This window comes from Candoia aspera, chromosome 3 (genome assembly GCF_035149785.1).
Source record: "Candoia aspera isolate rCanAsp1 chromosome 3, rCanAsp1.hap2, whole genome shotgun sequence".
Classification (NCBI taxonomy): domain Eukaryota; kingdom Metazoa; phylum Chordata; class Lepidosauria; order Squamata; family Boidae; genus Candoia; species Candoia aspera.
This window is the reverse complement of record NC_086155.1, coordinates 37,495,050-37,518,967: the sequence shown is the minus strand read 5'-3', so window position 1 is coordinate 37,518,967 and position 23,918 is coordinate 37,495,050. Positions and strand designations below refer to the sequence as shown.

Here is a 23,918-nt window from a genome sequence, read left to right as displayed (position 1 = left end):
CCGGCAGGTCGCTATCGGGCATGCGCTTACCGTCTTGGGTAGCTTTCTCCGGCCAGTAGCACGATCATTTTTTTACTTCTCGCAGCCGGTACCGCGCATGCTCGTCTGTCGTAACGGCTTGCGAGCGGGAGAATTGTTTTTTTGGTTCTTCCATTCTTCGGCGGGAAAAGCTGCTACTGCACGAGGACTAAATTGAGAAAGTGTCAGGACGTTCTTATTTGCAGAGGAGGAAAGAGCTCTCTAGTTCCCCCCATTGGGACACTCCCCGAGCAGGCATTTTTGCATCTGGTGAAGGAGAGCCATCCATTTTTGCTGCCTTCTCTTTTTTGTGCTACAAGACTACAGCAAATCACAGTAAGTTTCCACGCTGCTCTCTGCATACTGATTTAGGGAAGGGACGGGGATGGACTGAGCTCCAGGACAAAGCTTTCGTTACAGCGTTTGACTAGTCATAAAACAGCAGTTGTAAAGTCTCGCCCGCGGCCGCCGCAAAAGTTTTCTGGGCAGGACCGCGTTCTTGCCCTAAATTTCTTTACTGGATTGCTAAAATGTCCTAAGGTTTCACTGTCCCACAAGATTTAGGCCATTTTTCATTAGACAGAACTATGTAAGGATCCTCTGGGCGCCATCTCAAATAATAATAATAGATAGATAGATAATAATAGATATATCAATATTATTATTTATTAAATATGTATGCTGTAGGGAGAGAGCCAGTTTGATGTAGCCAGTTAAGGCATCAGGCTAGAAACCGGAAAACTGAGTTCTAGTCCCGCCTTGGGCACCAAGCCAGCTGGGCAACTTTGGGTCAGTCACTCTCTCTCAATCCTAGAAGCAGGCAATCGCAAACCACTTCTGAAAAGAAAGAAAACTTGCCAAGAAAACTGCAGGGACTTGCCTAGGCAGTTGCCAGGAGTCAATACTGACTCAAAGGCACACACATCAATACTGACTCAAAGATGCTCACCCACACGAAAATGCTGCAGGGCTCGCAGGCACTGCATTGCCCTCCACTGGTGTTCCTCAGACAGTTGTAGAGATTATGTAGCAATCTGCATGTAGGAATAAGTTGGGGACGTTTGGCATGTATTGTGCAGGTATAGCCCTTGTGGTTAGTTTGTGGCTTTGGGTGTCAAACTGAATGTCATAGAAACACAGCAATTGAAGTCCTCAGTGCTAAGCAAGTAAGACAGCCTGCTATATTGCCTTATTAGCCTAATCTAAGTTTAGTTCTTATTGTCTATGGATATCATTTTGGATGTCAGTATCCCTACCCCACTTTTTTTTATAAGTTTGTTTGGAATTTTACTGATTCATAGATACATCTTAACTTTTCTGAGATTTTTTTTTTAATATTCAAATGTATTCATTGTTTTTATAGGAGCTGGAGTGATGAATGGAACTCTGATTGCAGGCACACCTATTGCAGTGGATTTTTGGAATATCAGGAAAGCTGGGCAGGCTCGCTCATTCTTTCTTTCTCATATGCACAGTGACCATACTGTGGGGCTTTCTAGCACCTGGAACCAACCTGTTTATTGTTCACCTGTTACTGGTCAAATTCTACATCTCAGGCTGAAGGTACAACCTAAGCACACATAATTGTTCTACTGTTTCTCTTAGTCAGCGCTTCATTCTCCTAGTGTTGCTGAAATACACATTCTGACAGACCTTTCTAGTGTGCAGAATGCTGGGAAATGTAGTTCAGCATCATCTAGAATGCTACTGATTTTCTCATCTCTTAGGCAAAGTCTGACATTGATTCTACTATGCCTTTGTTTGGATTCTAGGTAGCTAAGCAGTGGATCCGTCCTTTGGAAGTGGGAGATAGCCATGTTGTGGCTTTGGATGAGATGGGCAGAGAGACCATGACAGTGACCTTGATAGATGCTAACCATTGCCCTGGATCTGTCATGTTCCTTTTTGAAGGGTCCTTTGGAGTTATCCTCTACACAGGTATGAACTTACTTGTTTTTGAGAGAGGAGAATTGCATTTTAGGTTACATCTATGATTGTCCCTTGTGGCCTAAGTTTGTCTGAATCCTGACAATAACATGTTCTCAGCTGCTTTTTTTTTTTTTTGCTGTTTGATGCTAGCTATAATAGCAAGCTGTAAAAGTGTAGCCTCCCACTTCTGTAACTGTGCAGACTAGTATGGTGTGTTTGAGGTTCAGGCCTGGATATCAAAGAAGAAAATTTAAATTCCACTTTGCATCAACACACATTCAGCATTAGCTGTAAACTAGTAGCTAGTTATTCAGTAATCTTGCAAGACTCAATGAAATAGGAATTTCATATTCAAAAATGCTTTAGAAAATTTACAACACTGCTTCCTACTACAGTAACCACATACATTTATTCTTAATTAATTTAGGCTTCTGCTTCCCAGGAGCAGTTTCTCCTGACAGTCCTATTATATCTATGTCTTACCAGGTGATTTTCGTTACACTCCTAACATGCAGCAGGAGCCAGTTCTGAAGAACTCAAAGCTTATCAACTTCCTCTATCTGGACAATACCAACTGTCATCCTGAAATTGTCTTACCATCCCGGCAACAGGCCACTGAGCAAATCAAAAGGTTGATCAGGGGCCACCCTGATCATCAGGTGAAGATTGGTAAGAAGATCTAATTTTTAACACCTAACAGAATGGGAAGAAGTTGTCAAGTAGATTCTTCACTGATTTGAGAATCCTTATGTTTAGGTAGTATAGTGGCATGGCAGATTGAAGATGAAATAGTGGTGTGAACCCTTTTTTCCCTTTGCACATACAAGGAGTACAGTGTAGGTAGAGTTACTTTGCTAGCATAGGCAATTTTTGTATAACTTAGCAGGTTTTGAATTATAAATTTTCCATACCTGTTCTTAGAAGTTACTTAGCAAACTTTATGGACTGCATCAATATATTATAAATCACTCTTGTCTTTGAGCCTTTTTATGTGTATTGCTACTTATAAGGATTAAGATAATGAGGACAGAAAGAGCTCCCTAATCTAACACTTGTGGGGGTGCAGGGCATACAAGCAGCCTTACTCTTAAGTACAGTGTTTCCCCATAAAAATCTTCTTAGCAAAGGGTCAACTATCTGTGTTCCCAAGTTATTGACAAGATAGTTCATCAGGTTATTCCCTAGAGACAATGCCTTATTTAAAATAACACTGGCAGAGGGTCAACTTTCTGAAGTTGTGACCAAGGCACTGATAAGATGGGCTTCCAGGTGTTGTTGTTTATACTCCCTGCCTCCTAAGAAAGTATAGAAAGGTGATAAAAGCCCGGCCAGTTTGAATCTCAACATAGACCCACAGTCCTAGGACAGTGAGTCTGTCTACTTTTATTTTTGGGGCTTTGAGGAAGCAGAATGGATGGATGGGTATCCTTTCTCTGTAAATTTCTTGTTATTCATTAAAATTATTTTTGGCATTTTACCCTGGTTTGAGCCTATTCTCTCTGAATTCTTTTGGCTTCAGCTTATTGGCTCCTGATTGGCTATGGAGTGGCAACCCAATAACCATCATAGCAAGTTTACAGCAGAGGTGTACCACTCAAGGCCCCAAATGTTCCCCACTTCTGGAAAGCCTCAGATGCAATGCTCCAGACACTTTCAGAAGTTGCAACTGAATTCTAAATTTTAAGGGGTCAGAAAGGGAAGTTCATTAAATACATGTAGAATAATCAAATTATCCATCTGTCTTTTTTTTCTTTTTTTTTCTTTTTTTTTGGTGCCTTCAAGTCAGTCTTACCTGCCGGGACAAATCTCTACAGTTCTCTTGGCAAGGTTTTTGAGAAGTGATTTGCCATTGCCTGCTTCCTAGGGCTGAGAGAGAATCACTAGCCCAAGGTCACCCAGCTGGCTTTGTGCCTAAGGCAGGACTAGAACTCACAGTCACCCGGTTTCTAGCCTGATGCCTTAACCTCTACATCAAACTGACATATTAATTCAGGTTAAATTATATGAATTAAAATCTAGGGTTTTTTTCCTGGCTGTGACTACTTTTTAGAATGTGATTGCTAGTACATCTCTCAAAGGCCAAATGTAGTGCCTGGCATGTTGTAAAATCCTGGCTTATAGAGGCTCTCCAAAAGAAGAACATGGAACTGATTTAATGAATTCAGGACTTGGAGAAAGCTGTCTTTTTCAGGGAAGCAGATTACAAATTTAATAATTTAATATTTATATTAGTATTAATTTTAGTCTATATTTAACTACTACTAATTATCATCGTTACAGTCCTGAATGCCCTCCAGAGTAGAAGATGGAGTATAAATAATTTTTCAAAGTCACCTGTGAAAATTGATCCCATCTAATCATGAATCAGGAAGATGGTTTGACTCCATAAAATATGAATATGTATCAACAATGATAAAACACAGTTGCATAGAACTGCCTGGTGACCCATTAGCCATTGGAGGAGTTGCCCACCAAAGGAAGGTGTAGTGTTTCAGGTTTTTGAAGTCTTCAACTGCTAAGCTGCAACTATTTCAAATGCTCTGACTTGATGTAATAATAATAGTTGAATATATTCCACTCTGAAGGTTGAATTATTGTAATGTTAGGCTACCTGGCTCTTGAAATGCTTACAGGAGTTTTCTATCTTGTAGGTATATATAACTTGGGAAAGGAATCACTTTTGGTGGAACTGGCCCAAGAATTTCATACATGGATTGTAGTGAGTCCCCAGAAGTTGGAACTTATGCAGTTGTTGGAGATGGAGGACTTTTTCACTTCTGAAGAAGGAGCTGGATGGATTCATGCTGTGGGTTTTTCAGAAATCTGCAAAGAAACAATAATCAACTGGAATCGGAGTCATCCAACCATAGCTATTTTCCCTACCAGCAGACCAGTGAAAATCAAACACCCTAATATATATGTTGTTCCTTATTCTGACCACTCATCTTTCCAAGAGCTTTTGGAATTTGTAGCTTGGCTAAAGCCCTGCTCCGTTATCCCTGTGGTGAAGAAAGAGGCATGTCAGGTATATTTTCAGCAATACTTGAGTTCTGAAAACTATTCACCTCTGAAGTCTAAAGTTCCTGAATCAGTTAAACGAGTCATGCAAAACGAGAAGAGAGAAAAGCCGATAAAACTACTAAAATTGGCAGCCTCTCACCATGTTCCAAGGGGAGTTTGCTTTGACTCTCCAGAAAAATGTACTAGACAGAACAAATATTACCTTGACACAGAAATTTCCCAGCAGTGCTGCCCAGAATCCACTAACAGAACTGTGCCTTACTCTAGACAAGAACAGTGTGCTCAGTCTCCACAGTGTAAAGAGAAACAGGAAGAAATAACAGTAGAACCAACAAACCTTGAGAACCAGAGAGTATTCTCTGTAGTAAAGTCAGAAAACGTGTTTTATGCCAAACATCAGCTGAAGGAAGATGTTGTCAATCAGTTTAAGAACTGTCAGACAGCTGTAACACCAGCATGCACATGCACTTTCTCCAGGGACAGAAAGGATGTGAGGTCCACTCCAGAAAGGGTTCCACCTTCCTCTGTAGACAGTGACTGTCTTTGTCAACCACCCTTCAACTATGATGTCTTCTCAACAACATCACAGACTGATCAGATTCACAGAGGAGCCAATCAACAGGCTTTAAAAGACTTTTTTCAGGAATATGATTTATCTCCACTAAACACCCCAAAGCAAAGCTCCCTGGAAAACTTTGATTGGCAAGTAGAAAACTACTTAAAAAGAGGGAGAGTATCAGTATGCATAGAATAGTGTAAACTTGCATTCCGGACAAGAACTTACAGGAAAAAGCAAAACTTCTGGTCAAGTACCAAAAGAAGGTAGCTGAGGAATAATCTGATTTTCAAGTGGGGTATGTCTGTGTCCTTCCCCCACCTGCCCCAATTATCTTAAAATAGATCCCATCAAATAATCACTTAGACAAAAAAGTGAGTATTAACACTTTGTCTCTGTTTGCTTTTTGGAAAGTTCTATCTTTTAGGGCTGCTTACTGGTATTAATTCAACTGATAAATCATAGATCACTAAATAAGTTTGCCTGCATAATAGGGTTGTTTGTTTTAACTGAAGGGCAATCTGTCCTTTCATGTGTCATTCACTACTGAAATCTTTCCTGTGAATTGAAGGCAGTCATTTGATCATTGTCTCTTTTAACAATATTCCTGAGAAAGGAAGCATATAGTGTTGTCAGGGATATATTTATGTTTTTCTAGTAAAGTTTTAAAATGAAAAATAAATTTCCCTTGTGCTTTTTAAAAAGAACCAAACAGGAGGCTTGAATTGATCAAACTGACTATTCATGAAAAACTGCCTCTCAATTAAGAAATGATTTACAGTGCATTGGTGGTATTTAAATGTTACAATAAACACATTCATTTCTCTCAGCACAACGGGGGATTGACACCTTTACTTTATACAAATGGTTTTACTGCTTATAATGAACATCTGCTAAAGCCAGTGCTGGGTTGTGTCAGTTCCCCAGAACTCTAGGTGCACTTTTAAATATTAAAGCAACAATATTGTAGTTAATTTCCACAGTCTTACTTAATACTGCAGTGATAATAGCTTTTCTCTTCCTCAGATGCTGCTGCCATGAATTATTACCTTAATTCATGCCTCAAACATGTATATTATACAAGAAACAGGACCCTGTATAAACTTAATCCAGCCTACCAACTCAGCCCATCTGGTCCACAGAGCCTCAGATGACACCCCTCTTCCATATTTTACCCTTTACAAGCAGGGCTGACTCATCTTAACAAAAACACACATCAAGTGACCTTTTGACTCCTGCATAAGAAATCAATGAATTATAGTAGGAGGTAGGGATTTTGAGGAGGAGTGGAGCCTCCTAAAGCTCCATACTTGGCCATCATTTGGCCCTCTTGGGCTGGTGAGGGGGATAGATTGATTCCCTGGACCAGTTCCAGTTATTCCGCTGTTTGGGTAGGTTGCCTGTATATCATTCCTGTTTCTTTCAATGGAACAAGATCTGGGCTAGAAACATCTGCATTTTTTTGCTAATTGAGTGCAAAAGAAATTGAAACATTTTCAAAGAAGGATGGTTCAGTGAATATTCTGAATGAAATCAGGAGGTGGATGAAGGTTGTAGGCAAATCTTATTTTATACAATCCTTACATCTGCTTGCATCCTTTCTGGCTTTTCCTGCTTCAGTTAAATCCCAAGGGAAGGTTTCACGGGCAAATTTCTGCTTCTGTATCTAAGACTGCACTCCCAAATTTTGGCAGGAAATTGCACATTTCCTCCCAATATTAAGATTGGAAATGGGAGCACTCTCCTTAAACACTCAATCCTCAAGGCCTTTGGGGGTCTTTTTTGGCCTAAATTCAGCCTGAAAATGGTGATTTCAAGACTTTTTAAGGTGGAAATGTAAGCTAAAGATCTCTAGCACCCATTCCTACCCTTAGAATCCTGGATAGAAGAAAGAAAATGAGCTCCCCAAATTCAGCCCTTTCCATTGTTTGTGATCGGTGCATCACTAGCTGTTTTCTTGCCATACTCTGGAAAGTTGGGGGGCTGAGCTCCAGCCTGCCTGTCCTCAGATACTGCCTGCTCTACCTTACAGCACTAACATAAGCTTAAAATCACCACTGAAAGGAATTCTAAAGCATTTGGGGAATGAGATGGAAGACCAGGGGTTTTTGTTTGTTTGTTTTTGTTTTTTTTTTGGCCAAAGAAACTGACAAGAAACGGGAAAGTATATTTTGGCATTGTTGGACAAGAATGTTGGTTTCTCTGTACGGGTGTTTATTGTTTGAATGAGATTTAGCCCTTGGTCAGGCTAATGCACTGATGAAATGAGAGATGATATGGAAATGAGATCCATAGTAGCAATTTTCAGCCATAGTGCTCCTGTTCGAGTTTTAGCCAAATGGAACACTCTGTGGATGTTCACAAATAAATGAAAATACTTCCCAGGGCACAGGTAATAGGGAGAGGCCTGGTGGAGAAGATAGCTAGCTTTGTTAATTACCTCTTTCCTCCCAGGACTTGTGTAACTGCTGACGAAATGCCTGTTTTCTGTCATAGTTCTGGAAAAATCATTTCTCAGAATTTTGTCACTGCTAAGGTATAAAATAGTTTCTGGTCAGAAGCCATTTGGCAAGCTAACCAAGTTTCCAGTCTGCTTTCTTAAAACAAGGAGACAGAATAATATATAAAAACATCCTGTCATTTGCATAACATGCTCTGTACTTCAGAACGAGGAGAAATGCAGAAAAAAGGATCAGCAAAAAGCAGGTGATAGCAGCATGTCTGGCGCTGCTTTGACTGCTTGCTTTTCTTAGTACAGGTGGTTCTTTCCCAGCACACCACACCCTGGTGTATGATATCCCTTATGTAATTGACAATGATATTAAGGTAATCACTGCTTTCAGGATGACGGCAACACTGCAAATGAAAGCTTCCTATCTCAGCCTAGGTGGGCCCTGCCTGATTACACCGTGTACCAGTTTTCAAAGCAAGATGGGGGAATGTGATCTTTTTCCAGTCCTTTGCTGGCTTATCCAATTGCACCACTTCTCAGCAGTTTCAGTAAATTGCTCTGTTGCCTCTCATGGCATGTTGTTTGTCAAAGTGGGGTAGTTGTTGCAAGAGCTCACCTCGGTTTTCTGCTAATTTTGTAATAAAGCAAATTGAGAAACATTCTGAGCTTAGGGTGAAATTACAAAAAAAACCAAAAGAGTGAAATGCAGCCCAGGGTGGTGCTGCAGTAAAAGCAGCCCGTAAAACATGAATGTCAGAAAGGGGGTTGGGTTGGGGAAAAGCTTCTGTTGGTTGGAAAAAGTGTAATTTGGGATGTGGTGATGTTTAGGAAGCTAACTGCTATCTATTTTACTCAGTTTCATCTTGAAGAGCAAATAACAGCAGAAACAGGCTTTTAATTAATATTGTAAAAAGATCATTACAATCAACCTGGAATTTTAAAAGCAGTAATTACAGAAAAGCTAAAGAGTGTTCTCTCTTTGTCTTTCCCTGCTGCAGAAGAAACTGAGTGGTTGGTTTTCCTCATTTGATTACTGGACAGCTGAACAAATGCCTCCAAGAGATTTCATAAAGTAATAAAACTAATTGGAAAACTGCAAGTTTATACATCCTCGGGCCTTGTTGTATTTGAGTGCAGAAGTTAAACCTTTGTGCATTTTTTTTAAAAAAGCCACCTTACCATGAAATCAGAAGTTAATCAATGTACATTAATGTACATAATTTTTTAAAAGTGTTTATAAGGATTTAAATATCCCATGTCTGGATTTTCAAGAGGTTTCATGTTTGAAAAGCCCATAATGAAAGTCATTAATCATGATACGAACAGGGTATCTTCTGGATGAAAACTACCATCCTTAATAATTGCAAAGAGCAGGATTAAGTAGACCATTTTCAGAATATACAGTAGTTCAGAGTTCTGGTTGATAATTGGTGTTATTTAACTACTTCCTAAATTATCTGAATGCAACAGTAAACAGTAAAATAGACAGATTTGTAGATTACACCAAGTGATAAAATTATAATTACTTTATGAAAAATTCTAAGGAAGATTCTTATCTCCAAACAAATGACTGATTTTCTAATAGAAGAGACAGAAGCTGATCAGTGTAACTGTTTCTTAGTACATGATAATGGAACTGAGTATCTTTCACATTCTTGCAATAACACAGCAGTATTATTTTCAGCTTATAATGTTTTGGTTTGCTATCTTAAGATTTTTCCTTGTGAAGCAGCTGTTGTTGCTTGATTGTGATAGATTTTGTTCTCATCCTTTATTCAGTAATCAATTAGATTTTAATGTGTTATAGTGCATTGCATATCTGAGGTGATTCATATCTGTTCACAGTCACTTTCAGAGCAAACTCTGCTTATATAGCTTATTTCATTTTTCCCCCAAAGTATTTGTTCTTGTCTTTGTACAAAACATTTATCTAATTAAGCCAAGAGTTTGGATTAAATAGCTGAGGCTTCACAAAAGCAACATCTGTGCCTTCAAGTTGCCCAAATGATTACATTCTCCACTCCATAATAATACTCTACTGGTTCACTTACTTCAAAATGTAATAGTAAGCTGCATTGTCAGCATTTGGATATTTTTTTAGGGAGGAGCAAAGAGGATTTTCATCTAACTAAATTCTCTGATTTGTTCAGCATATTTTTATATATTTCTGTTCATTTTTTAAACTCTATAAAGCATTTTACACTGCATAGTTCTGTACTACTTAAAGGGTGTTGAAATTGTTGAGTGCATTTATTTTTGTTTTTCCTTTGAGTTTAATGGAGAAAACTCATTGCATCTGGAAGTCCTCCCTCATTCTGATGGCATTCTGATTGGCTTCTGTAGTCAGCAAGTAATACCCTAATAGATTGTTCTATGAGAAGCTGAATTGGAAAATCATCAAAGGCTCCTTAAATCCAAAAGCTCCCATCTACTGCTTGTGTTTCATTGTGATTGACTGCTCTAATCTTCTTTTCAATCATTTTCTGTTTGGAGGTAACTAATTTGGCTTTATCTCTAAATTAGATTGCTGCTAATACAAAGATGCAACAGATTAATTCAGAAGAAGCCAACTGCCTTGTTTCTCTGCATGAGCCCCTGTTCAGGAATTGCCAGTTAGAAGTCATATCTAAAAGAGAAACACTTTATGGTTGAGTTCCTCTGAAAGATAACCCTTATCTTTATATACATGTTTTCAAGGGGTATATAGGGTCTCCTAACGTATGGTCGGGGGAGAGGGATTATGGTGCAGCTGAAAAAAGTTTGGGTACAATTAATAGGAAGTACCCTGTATGCCATTTTGCCAAGCTCAGTATAGTTTCCTGACTATACTCAGTTTCCTGACTCTTCCTAAGCCACATGCATAACGTTAGCCTCCTATTAGTTCAGAAGTGGACTGTACTTTTACAAAAGGCAACTAGAACCAAGGAAGTTCCTTCATCTAATTTAGATCAGGGTCAGGCAATCTTTTGGGGGCTATAGGAACATTTGAAATCATGCAACTATGTTGTGAGCACTCTCAAAATGACTGCCCTGGCACTGCCATGTTGGGCCTGTTCTGTCACAATATAAAAAATTACTAGAGGCCATCATCTGTAGTTCCCTGTGGTATGCTTCCTATCAGCCTGACTTTTTTTTTTCTGAGCAGGTGCAATCTCCCATCTTTTTTTCTAAGAGTGCCTCTGAGGCCCATGTGAGTCTTGAAAATATTTTTAGATATGAGGTTAGAGGCTGATGCTGCATTTCACTTTTTTTTTTCAATTAAACATTTAAAAGCCAGCTTTATATTTTTTTAATTAAAAAAATGCAAAGAATTAAGACAGATGAGGCAGGGAGACTGGATGTATCTGGGAACATTATCTGAAGCAGAGTAAGCAATCTAATCCCACTCAGAACTATTGGCCTACTGATGCTAAAAAGGGTGTTGAACAGAGAAAAGATGATGAAAATGAGAACAACACCCACAGTCCTCTTTGGAAATCTTAACATGGATTAGCACCATCATCCTAAAGCTACTGGGAATTGAGAAGAGTTGGCTGAAGAAGCAGAACTGCAGTTTAAGCTTGACAGAAAAGTAGGGGATGCCTCCTCATAATGAACAAGTTGAAATCTCATGACCAAAGGATTGCATCCTAAGACACTGAAAGCTGATAGTTCGGGCAGAAACTCTATCCTTTATACTGAAGTAATCTTTGTTAGATTGGTTTGGTTATCTGAGATTTGTTGGCTATCTACCCCTATTTTATTGATTTTTAAAAAATTAATTACTGTTATCTCTACTATCTATTTTTCTATATTCTTTTAAATTGGAACTTGTATTAGTATGTAATTTTTTCTTCTTGAAAATTGTAATACCAAGCTTGTAAGAATAAATAAAATGGGGGGAAAGGAAGCATTGTTACAATGTAATAGGAAACAACTAAATGGTTCAAAATTGGGAAAGGAGTACACCAAGGCTGGATACTCTGTACCTTATTTATTTAACTTGCATGCTAAATCTATCATGAGAAATCCTGGAGTAGGAGAAAGAAATTGGAATTAAAATTGCTGGGAGAAACAAAAGAAGAAGAAAAATCTCAGAAAGCATAAGAAATAGGAGATGACAAGGAGGGCAAGAGTTCCTATCTTCAAAAAGGGGAATAAAAGAAGAACTGGCAAGCTATGTACCAGTAAATCTGATACTGAAACCTGAGAAAATTCTAGAGCACAACATAATGCAATCAGTCTGTACGTACCTTGAAAACAATGTTGTGTTAATAAGAGACAGCACAGATTTTTCAAGACCAGGTCTGGTCAAATTAATTTTACTTTATCTCTATTTTTTGGCCTGAGTAATGCCATTAGTAGATTGTGACAGTACTAAAAATATAACACATCTTTATATTTACAGTAACTCCAACAAAGCATTTAATACCATGGAAGCTAATTAAATGTGGGCTGGATGGCATGACAGTTAAATAGATATGTTGCTGGCTTGAAAATCACAAAGAGTTCCCATCCATGGTTCCTCATGACACTGGAGAGAGGTATCAGGCATGGGTCCTCTGTTCTTCAATACTTGTATTAATTAGTACTGTTGGCAGAGTGCTAGAAAGCATTTGGCCCAGGAGGGATCAGAAAAGTCACACACCAGGCATTTCTATAAAAATAAATTTACTTACAGAAAGCACAAAAACATATTTACAGACTTTTTGCTGAGAGGAGAGATCTCTCTCAGCTGCATACTCTCTGCAAGCCTAAAAAGAAGGAACTAAGTAACAAGCAAACTGCCCTCGCTTCAGGCTATGCAACTATTAACACCTAAAAAGAGGACAATTAAATTCAACCTCTTCACCTGGCCAAAATGATTAGTTTCCATAGTAACCTTAATCTGTAGCAGAAAACAATATACCAATAAGTACTACCAAGTCTGGACTACAAAAATATGTATTACCATGAGGTGGTTGCAGATAGAAATAGAACTCTACCTTGGGTGTTTTTTTGTTTTGCAATACTGATCTGGTAGCCTTCATTAACATCTTACCTGAAGAGGTGGAAGGAATGAGTATCAAATTCACAGGTGATACAGAATTGGGTAGGATATCAAATTCAAAGTGAGTTTGATAGATTAGAGAAATTGGTTAAAAATAAGAGAAGGACAGAGATAAGTGGAAAGTTCTTTCCTTAGGAAAGAAAAATAAAATGCATAGATATAGGAGGGGAAACCCTGGTTTTGTAATAATGCTGGTGAAAAATATCTTGAAATAGAAGTTTGCAAACAAACTATGAGCCAGTAATGTGATACAACTGCAAAAAAGGCAAATTCAATTTTAGGATACATAAATATAATTTCTAAATCATGGGAAGTAATCATTCCACTTTATTCTGCTATAGCCAGGCTTCGCCATAAGTAGTGTGCCAGCTACTAGACATATTTTTAGGATTCTTAGAAACCAGAACAAATTCAGAAAAGGACATTGAGGATTATCAGAGGATTAGTAACAAAGTCCTATGAGGAGATATCAAAAGAGCTGGAGAAGTTTAGCCTTGCCAAAGAAGACAGAAATATATGATAGCACTCTCAAACACTTGTGAAGATGTCACAGTGATGAATGTCAAGTCTTGTTCTCTCTTGTTCCAGATTGCAGGACACAGAGTAAAGGAATATAAGAAGGCAGATTCCAACTGAATGTCAGGAAAAAAACTTCCTAAGAGTAAGAGCAGTTCACACAAACTAATAATCCAGAAAAGTGGTAGGCTTGCCTTCAGTGGAAACATTCAGGTGAAGTCTAAACAGCCATCTGTCTAGAATGTTTTAATGTTGACACCTGCACTGAATAAGGGATAGGATTCAATGGCCTAACTGTCCCTTTCCAACTCTATGATTCTATTCTTGACATCAGCAGAGCATTAAGCAAACTACTGCATGAGATTCTGACTAGCTAGTATGGGCTGGAGGGCAAATCCACACCTGGAAAATCAAGGAGTTATCAACAGTTTCTCAAAAAAACTAGAGGAACCTCTGAAGTGAGCTGGCATCAAATCTGATCCTGAACACTTTTTTAATGACATGGATGAAGAGATGGGATGGGAGAAAAGCTTATTGGATGTGGTAGAATCCAAACACAATTTAAAATGGTTGTGGTAGATTAGAGAAAAGGGCTGAAAGTAGTAATTCATTTAGAAAAAAAAAATCTGAAATTGAAAGATTTTATTGTGGTCATTAACCAACACAAAGGAAATTGATTTGTGAAGATCGGAAGCTGAATTGACTATCAGAATAGCTAGGAGAAATACATACAAAAATGTTGACTAAAAACAAAGCTTTGGCTACACATGTGTGACAAAAGAGAAAAGGGATTATGACTAGCAATCAGAGTACTACAAACTTTAAAATGGTAGCATAAAATTCAAGTAAATATCAATAAATAAAGCAATAAAATCATCCAAAAGGGATTTGGGGATTACAAACTTCACTTACAGCCTTGTCAAAACCTGAGAATGTAGTATAATAACTGACATGGCATATATACAGAAAAACATTCAAGGATTTAATAAGTAACTAAGAGTTAATGCTGAAACTGGGCCATTTCTGTCTCTCCAGACTCAGGCAGGTTCAGTTGCTCTTAATTGTTCTTTGCCTGTTTTTGCATGCTGCCTTGCAAAAACACACACACACACACACAACAAACCTGGCTATCTTGTGTGTTATTTCAGGATTAATGTCAGCAGAAATTGCATAGATTGTTGGTTGGTGAATCATGTTTTTCTGGTTGGGAATGGGGTAATTAAAGCACTTTGGGGTTCTGTATAAAAGTGGCAGTACAGAAGACCATGTTCAATATTTTTTTACCAGTCCTGAGTCACAGGGACATATTCATAGTGGATATGGTATCCTTTTATATGTTCCAGTCAGAAGTATTGAGGGAAGAGCATTACATCAGACTGAGGTAAAGGCCCTTCTTTGATACGGGATGGTAAGTTGTGTGAGATACACAGCTGGTGCCATAGTTTATCTCAGGCTATCGGCCTTGGGAAACTGGTATTACCAGCATTGATTTGACAATCTGTATTGAACAAACATTGCTTGAGTGTGGCCATTCCTTGTCATAGCCCAGAGACAATAAGTGGGAGAAAGTCCTAGGAGCGAGAGTTTGCTGTAAACTGCTAATTTGCTAACTTTGAAATCTGTCTTCTAATGTCAGAGGAACTAAGCCTATAGGGAGTAGTGTCAGCAGTTTAACACACTCTGGTGTATTCTAGTGGAAAAAGGAATGAAATGTACACATACAGGATTAGGATATTTGGTTTGGTAACTATGCATGAAAAGGGTTTTGGAATTGTAGCTGATCACCAGCTGAATATGAGTCAGCAACGTAATGTGGCCACTCAAGAGGCACTTTTAGGCTACATCAAAATCTAAATATTCAATAGATAAAACATTGTTTTATAGTGTATTTTATATTGAAATTTTATTATATATTTATTGTTTTATATTGCAAACTGCCCAGAGTCCCTCTGCTCGGAGGAGATGGGCGGTGACAAATTTGATAAATAAATAAATAAATTCTGCACTGGACATAATCCAAGCTCAATTACTGCATCCACTTCCGAGCTCCACATTTTACAAAAGTTTTAAGAGAAACTGCACTAGATGCAAAAAAGGATGATCAGGGAACTGAAAATTAAGTCTTATGAGGAGATACTGGGGGAAATTTGATACGTTTAGCCTAAAAATTACTGTATATGTGTGGGACAGTGGGGTATGAGAACACCATATAAGTTCCTGAATGGGAGTCACATAGAAGGAAAAGGCTAAGACCTGATCTGATCTGATCAAATCTTCTCATAGAATAAAATCATGGAATAATGGTTTCAGGTTACAGGAAGTCAGATTCTAGTTGAATGCTTTGAAAACATAATGTAATTGCTGTTTGACAGTGGAACTATTTACCAACAGAGATGCTGTTCGAGATCCTTTCCCTGGTTGAGACACCTTTCTGTCAGTGATGATTTAATTTGTTTTTCTGAACTGAGCAGGAAGTTGAACTAATTGTCCCCTTCCAAGTTCTAAGTCCTACTGATTTCAAGGGGAAATTCCTTTATTTAATGCATTTCAGACTACAATTCTGTAGGCGGCTTTTTAAAGAACAAATCCTATGAATTGGTTTAGTGAATAAGTTGCAATTAGCTATTATACAAGGTACTACAACCATGGATTACATACCACAGTGACAAGGTTCATTCAACACATTAAGCCAAAATCAAATAAACTGCACTATGACTTACTATGAATCCGGTTTGTGTTCCATATTGGGTCTATGAAATTTTTCTATGAAGGTAACAATAAACAAAATATATTGTTTACATTAGATTATAGAATAAGTTCCATAATTTACTAAAGTAGGACCCTCCTCCCAATCCTCATTCCGCATCTGTCATCTTTCTTTTTTTATATAAGAATTTTATTTTCCAAATACAATTAAAATACAGAATACAGAATATAGAACAGATACAGTACAGGTCTAAAGAAAAAAGAAAAGCTATAGAAGTGCAGAACAGAGAGAGCAGAAACAGAAAGTGACTTCGAACCTTCTCCAATACAGATATGAATACATTTACAAGTTTAATCTCTTACCATTAGTTCAACCTTAGTAACATTATTTCTATCAGATCAAGCCATTTAATCATTAAAACCCAAAATCAAAACTTCATTTTTTTCTGACACAAGCAAGTAGTCTAAAAGTGGTTGCCATGTAGAAACAAATCCATAAACAGTACTTTCTCTTATCAACGCTGTTAACTTGGCCATTTGGGCCAGCTTGATCAGTTTAATAATCCAGTCCTCCACTGAAGGTATTTGTGGATCTTTACATCTTTGTGCATATAAAATTCTTGCTGCTGTAATCATATATAAAAGTGAAGTCCCATGTTGTTTTTCAAGCTGCTTCTCCATCATGCCCAAGAGAAACAGTTGTTGTTTTTTTTGTAAGTCCACTTTAAGGATCTTTTGAATATTAGCACATATTTGGTCCCAGAATTTTTTGGCCTTTTCACAAGTTCACCAAAGATGATAAAAAGTTCCTGCACCAAGAGAACATTTCCAACAAACATTTGTTACTCCATTATACATTTTTGACAACTTATCCAGAGTTGAATGCCAAGAATACATAATGTTATAAAAATTCTCTTTTAAGTTATAATTCAAAGTAAATTTCAAACCTTTATTCCACATGTTCTCCCATTGCTTCAACGTAATATTATATCCAAAATTCTTAGCCCATTTAATCATACATTCTTGAACTTGTTCATCTTCTAAATTCATCTGTAACAACATTTTATACATCTTTGTAAGAACATATTCATCATTTATACAAAGTTCAGCATCGGTCATCTTTCTTGAAGGAGAAATGTTGCTCAAGAATACTGTTAAACTGCAAAGCCCATCACATATGCTTACTGAGCACTAATTGTGAAAAGAACTTGCATAAATACATTGCTGAGAATCTCCCAACTTGGTTCCTTACCTGCCTGGGCTCTGATACTTTTAGTAGTATTACATAATAATTTCCAGGATTGTGGTGCTGTAGACCTTGGATTGAAGAAGAAAGCACAGTCTTTCCTTTCAAGTTGTTTATGCAAAGTTTTAAGATACAATTGTTCACAAAGGTTGGGCCCCTTCTATAAGGGTCACCCATAATATTTTATTTATATTTATATATTTATATTTTATATTTATAACTTTATTTATATTTACTATCTATTTGTAATTGCATTTTTATAGTATTTTTATATATTGTAATTATATTGTATGTTTATTGTTTTATTGCTAACTTACAACCAGTCCCTCTGGTGGGAGAAGTTGGACAGTGACAGATTTAATAAATAAATAAATAATCAGGTTTGGCTGTGGTTTAAAAGAAGCTGGCCTGCCCAATTAAGATACAGAATTATGACATCTTTCTTGACTTCTTTTTTTCATTCCCTATCCCAGTGTTCTCTGAACAGACAAGTACCTGCAGCTTTTCTAAGCAACAGCTGTAAAACAGCATCTCTTGGATTTCTCATAGTTCTTACTTTTTAAATTGTTTTTAAAACCATTGAGTGATTATAACTCTTAATGACACAAGAAATAATTTCTAGAAAGTTGCTATTAAAAGCAAGCGCCCGCACACACACACACACACACACACACACACAGACAAAAGACCAGACAGATTCCCTCTACCAGTTGGCATTCCAATAAGCAATATCTTAGATATTCTAACTAGGGCTATCTGATCTGGGCTGTAAAAACCATCTTCTGCCTGCCTGTCCTACATAGTGGCTCTTATGGTCCTTACACTGTATGTTGTGGATGACTCCTGTTTTTTATTCTTGGGCTACTGGGTCTTTTGGTTTGCTTAAGATCATCTGGAGGGTTTTGGTTGGTTTGTGTGCTACGGTGCTATGAGTGTGGTGATCCCATGGGTGTTCCTTTGATTTGTTGGAATCTTTGTCTATCAAGCTAAAAGTAGCTGGTGAGGCAGAGGTTGATGACCACCTCATGAGCGCATCCACAAACACCAACTAGCAGTCAGAAGACACAATGAAAACTCCTTAATCTCACAACACATGGAAAGACTCAACCATACTTTCAACTGGGAAACTGTGAGCTTCCTAGATCAAGCCAAATCCAAAAATGCTAGAATGATACCAGACAAAGGATATAGTAGACAATGGGAAGCCTGCCACTCAGACAAGTGAGCCATCAACAGGCACATAGAGGTAAACAACATTTACATACCATTCAAAAGAGACAATAGAAAAGCCAAAAGACCAGAACACCTCCTCGCCAGCAATCAACACCCAGATATGCAGAAATTAACACCCGGATTAACACCAGACTAACAAGCAGTACACAATACCATAATCAAAGAACTATTGACTCAGTCAATCAATCAAGCAGCAAACAACAGCCTAATCAAGGAACTACCAAGGAGAGAACAACACCCCTACCAACACAAGCAGGGCAAGCCACTGTATGTAAACAGAGAGCAAACCCCACTCCCTTCTCACACTGAAGATGTTGCCCAGTTGGGCAGTGAAATGTCTGCAAAGAAATAACCAGGCTCAGAGAGACCAAGGACTCCACATTGTCTACTATATCCTTTGTCTGGTATCAGAAATTAAATAAAGTCTGCTCTGGTTAGCAATTGATTAGAAGACCAGGGAATCCCAGGGATGTATTCCCACTGGATCTGGAAGAGAAAGCATGCTGTGCGTCCGGTCCATTAGGGAATTACACTTGGGGGGTCCCAGGAGGCAGGCCTTCTCTGCCATGGTGCCTGCCTTATGGAAACTTCTCACCCTGGAAATGAGATTAGCTCCATCCCTCTTAACAATCTGCAAGTGCCTCAAGACCAGGCTATGCCTTCAGGCCTAAGGGTCCCAGAGGACCAGGGAGATTTTGCGATGGCACCCTTACTGCGACTAACATCATCCTCTCTTCTTCTTGTGCTTTTTTAGTTTATAAAAATGAATGTTTTAATTTATTTATTGGTTTTTTTAATTCAGTGTTGTACCCGCTTATGAGTCACTTTTTTGTGAGATGGGCAGCCATACAAATTTGATAAATAAACAAACAAATAAAAATATAGACTGAAATGGGAATTTTAAAAAGTACATCCCAGAAAAAGATAACAGCAGACCACTCCCATACTGTTATCAAGAAAACTGCATGGCTTTCTTCATGTCACCAGAAATTAAGTTCACCTGGGAGGCCTCATTATCTTTGCATTACTATATGTTTGTCTACTATCACAGGGGCAATCTCTCAGAAAATAAGAGTAATGTTTTCATCACATCCCTTATTATCCTTTATTTCTGATTTACAACAATCTTCTGCAGGTGATTCCTACAGCTTAAAAATCTCATTGCCCTATTTTCTACATTCTTTGACCTCCTTCTTTCATAGGATTACCAGCTGTGCAACAGCCCCTCTGTGTTTTGTTATTCAGTTTTGAGCTATGCCTATTAAGCCACTGCTTTTCACAGAACTTAAAATTCCACTTAATTTTTCTGGTTCAATGTTAGTTCAATACACAGAAACAAAGGCCTAAACTGGAATCAAGCTAAAAAAGATCTTCAGCAATTTCTAGGATGATATACTTAAAGATCTGATACATGGTTTTAACAAAGCCTTGTAACGCTTCATTGCTATCTGCAGCTTTTTTGCTGCATCACTGCTATTGTCAGAATTTCATGTTTTCCTGCTGTTTGCATAAGCACTGTGTTACAGGAAGACCATGCCTCCCCCACTCTGCTGTAAAGGAAACCGATTTGAGCTTTTGTTTTCAAAATTTTCTAAAAAATTATCCTGAGACGGGGCCCAGAGTTGGCTAAGCATAGCACTCATAGCTTTTATAAGGATGAAGCAACAAATCTTATTTAAGATGATTCTCACTGATTTAACTTACTACTACTACCACCTACTATGGTGAAAATAATTTTCTGCTACCAAGGCAGTTTCACTCAACAGCTACCAAATGCTTATGCAATTTTAAAATTTCAAGCAGCAGTGTTTCAAGTTTTGTTAAAATTATATACACTAAGATACTGAATAAAGATGTAATTGCATATATACACACACCTATTAACTTTTGGAATACTGTATTCAGTTTCTTAGGAAGCTCTGGTGTGGGCTGGTCCATGAAGTCATGAAGAGTCGGAAGCGACTGAACGAATAAACAATATTCAGTTTCTTATGAGACTTCCTCCTTGTCTTTTTAAACCTACTGTTTAGGAAATTTCATTGGAACAAGCTTATAAATAAATGGTTTACCGTTGAAATACAAGTTTAATATATTATTATTATTACTATTATTATTAATTACATTTAGTTAGACAAGCTGTAGAAATATGAAGATCACATCCTGTGCACTTGGAGTAATGTTTTCCTTGTATCTGTGATATAAGAGATAAGGAGTATATTTTTCCTTTCATGCTCAACCTCTGTTAATAATAGTACCCTATGTATGGCATGTAGTTTTCCAGTTCTTTTTAGTGAACAAAGAAGATGAGGTAAATTGAAAATAAAGTAAAAAACAAATTAAATCATAGCTGTGTGCTGTGGGTATGAGGATTCAATGAAAAGTAATGTCTCCAATGTTACAAGTCATCAACGGATGGCAGTGCTGATGCACAAGAAGCTCTGACATGTTCTTTGGTATCTGTTCTTTCACTTAAATTGAGGAGACTTTGCTGTGAGAAAAGGTGGTGTTGCTATTGTTCATGAAATGAAAGCCTTCAGTGAGTGCTCTTTGGTATGCTTTAAGCAATGCACAATGATTGAATTTTTGACTGCTGAAGGAGTCCCCCCAGTTGAGATCTACTGCCGAATCCAGTTTGTTTATTATGGTGATTGTGTTGACCTAAGTATTGTGTTCCGCTAGGTCAAAAAACAGGTAAAGATGGTGAACTGAGAAGAGCTGATTTGTGTGATCAAGAATGAATGAGTGACCTGTGACAGCAAAACTCCTACATCCAAGCAAGTGCATAAGCTGAGTACAAGATACCATCCGCGTAAATAAAATGAAATAAGCCTGGCCAAATTCAAAAAGTACAGAATGGTGCTTTTTTCCTTTGTTTTTTCCAGCATTATTATAACCCTATATTTGTGACTACTGAAGAAGGCTTATAAGCCAAAACACATTTAGTCAGGTTTTTGTATGTTAGCTAGTAGGGTTGCTTGATTAACCTTGTCTTTGTATTTATTTATATATATTGACTGTTTGGGGCCTTTTTCATTGTTTTTTTATCGTTACTATTGTACTTTATGTATGTCTTTATAATTCTACATTTAACACTAGTAAACATTATTGTATAATATAATTTGTGGCCAACATTGTTACTTGACCTTGTTGCTACCTTGTTTTTTTCAGGTTGTGTTCCATTCTTTTTTGTGTTGAAATAAATACAGTAACGAAAGAGCTCATTTCAAAGATTATTTTCCTGTTTTATTTATTAATATATTCTTATTTAAATGAATGTTATAAAGATGGATGCATTACTTTTTGTTCAACTCTTATAGCTGTCTTCTTGTTGCAGGTTTAAATGCCAAGATGCTCTCCTGTTCAGGCTTAACTTACTGCTGTTAAAACAAACTTTTATCTGCTGTCCAGTAGGATTGAAAAAAGTGGGATTTGGGGCATCCAGGACTTCTGCCATTTGTAAAATCAGTAAAATAAAAAGCCACAAAGGTTGCGATCCAAAACACAGTAAAAAAGAATTCCAGTAATACTTTTTGTGGGAAGTGATTATGGATTGTTCTTTTATGATGGCTTTAAAAAGTCTGTCCATTAAGGAAGCATGTAATGAATGGTGGTGATTATGTGGAAAAGTAAATACAGGTAACACAAGCTCATTTCAAGGATTATTTTTGTTTCATTTACTAAAATATCGTTGTTTAAATTAAATTTATGGAGGTGGGGGCATTATACTTTTCATTCATCCCTTGTATAAAGTTATTGCACTATGTACTTTTCATAAGAACATGAAGAACATGCAGTATTAACACAGGAGCAGCAGGAAAAATATTATCATTTAAAAGGAAAGTTGAAGTTGTATTAAAGAAATATCTGATTTTTCGCCTGCTTCAGATTATGCTATACATCATTATAAAAGCAAATGGCTGGGTTCACACATTATGCTAAGACAAAATATGGCTGGCTTACTTGTGCCTTATTGTGTATACCCAGTGTGATACACTCTTTGGTTCAGCAAAAAATCCCAACCAATTTTATTCACAAATCTTGGCTTAAAATGTTGTATGAAGATAGCCTTCTTGTAAAATCCCATACAAGTTTAAAACATAGATCAGGCTTTCTCAATTAGGCATCTTCAGTTAGCTGAAAATTGGCAACGTAAGACTTGCCTCATACTGAGCTAACCATTTGGGCCTATGATTCTTTTTTTTTTAGATCCCCCCCCCTTTATTAGTTTTGCAAATAACTCAAGGTGGCAAACATACCTAATACTCCTTCCTCCTCCTATTTTCCCCACAACAACCCTGTGAGGTGAGTTGGGCTGAGAATGCTGGCCCAAGGTCACCCAGCTGGCTTTCATGCCTCAAGCGGGACTAGAACTCAGAGTCTCCTGGTAGATTTACACAACATGATAAGCCTTAAAATATGGTCTACAGAGCCTTATAGCCGGGTTTGAACAATGAACTAAGTTACCAACAAGCGTTTTTTAAAAAATAATTTTATTTAAAATAAAAACAAACAATGGAAGAGGAAAGAAAAATAATTGATGCAAAGATGTATCAGTAAGTTGACAAGTTACAAAAATTGTAGTGTTCAGTATGTCATTGATAAAAATGTAATGCATTCTATTTTTTATGGTTAATTTATCTTTAACAAGAATGAAAAGGATTTGAGATCTTTTTGAATCTCTGAGCTGAGTGCCAAAGTCTCCACTATTTTGTTATTTAAAGATACCATAAAAAGAGCTACTAAAACGTTATAGGTAAATTGTTAGTTTCTTAACTTTCCCTTTGTTGTACTCTTATATCCAGTATTTATAAACATTTAAAATGTTTGTGTATTTCAAATACAGGATTGACGACACTGCCTGGCAATGGCTCTCCAGGGTTTCAGCAGGAGTTTCCTGGGCCTAGGCTGAACCTAGGACCTTTGCTGTGGAAAGCAGGTAGTCTAGCAAGTTGTTGTTATATATTAGATTTTTATTCCACTTTCATTTTTTGATCAACTCAAAGCAGTGTACGTACCTAATGCTTCCACTTTATATCCTCCCTGCCGTGTATGATAGGCTGAGATAATGACTGGCCCAAAGTCACCCAACTGGCTTCTGTGCCTAAGAGAACTAGAACTCAAGTCTCCCAATTTCTAGTTCAGCACCTTAATCACTATACCAAAACTATACCAAACTAGCTGTCTGTGCATACTTACATATATGAAAAATGTG

The 23,918-nt window shown here is 37.4% G+C and overlaps 1 protein-coding gene across 1 annotated transcript; it reads left to right on the top strand.

Annotated features, from left to right (window-relative positions):
* The first annotated feature begins 85 nt into the window (after positions 1 to 85).
* Positions 86 to 22,509, top strand: DCLRE1B (DNA cross-link repair 1B). The gene is made up of 6 exons (XM_063297402.1): positions 86 to 354; positions 1,382 to 1,581; positions 1,791 to 1,956; positions 2,434 to 2,616; positions 4,599 to 5,902; positions 22,492 to 22,509. The coding sequence occupies exons 2-5, from the start codon at positions 1,393 to 1,395 to the stop codon at positions 5,720 to 5,722; spliced, it is 1,662 nt and encodes a 553-aa protein (XP_063153472.1). The 5' UTR covers positions 86 to 354; positions 1,382 to 1,392; the 3' UTR covers positions 5,723 to 5,902; positions 22,492 to 22,509.
* Positions 22,510 to 23,918: the final 1,409 nt, after the last annotated feature.

What these genes read in the sequence shown, in the direction of transcription:
- DCLRE1B (XM_063297402.1), top strand. Translation starts at nt 1,393, where the DNA reads ATGAATGGAACTCTGATTGCAGGCACACCTATTGCAGTGGATTTTTGG. An exon ending in TTCTACATCTCAGGCTGAAG is followed by an intron (nt 1,582 to 1,790) that starts GTACAACCTAAG and finishes TTTGGATTCTAG; the next exon opens with GTAGCTAAGCAGTGGATCCG. An exon ending in TGGAGTTATCCTCTACACAG is followed by an intron (nt 1,957 to 2,433) that starts GTATGAACTTAC and finishes ATGTCTTACCAG; the next exon opens with GTGATTTTCGTTACACTCCT.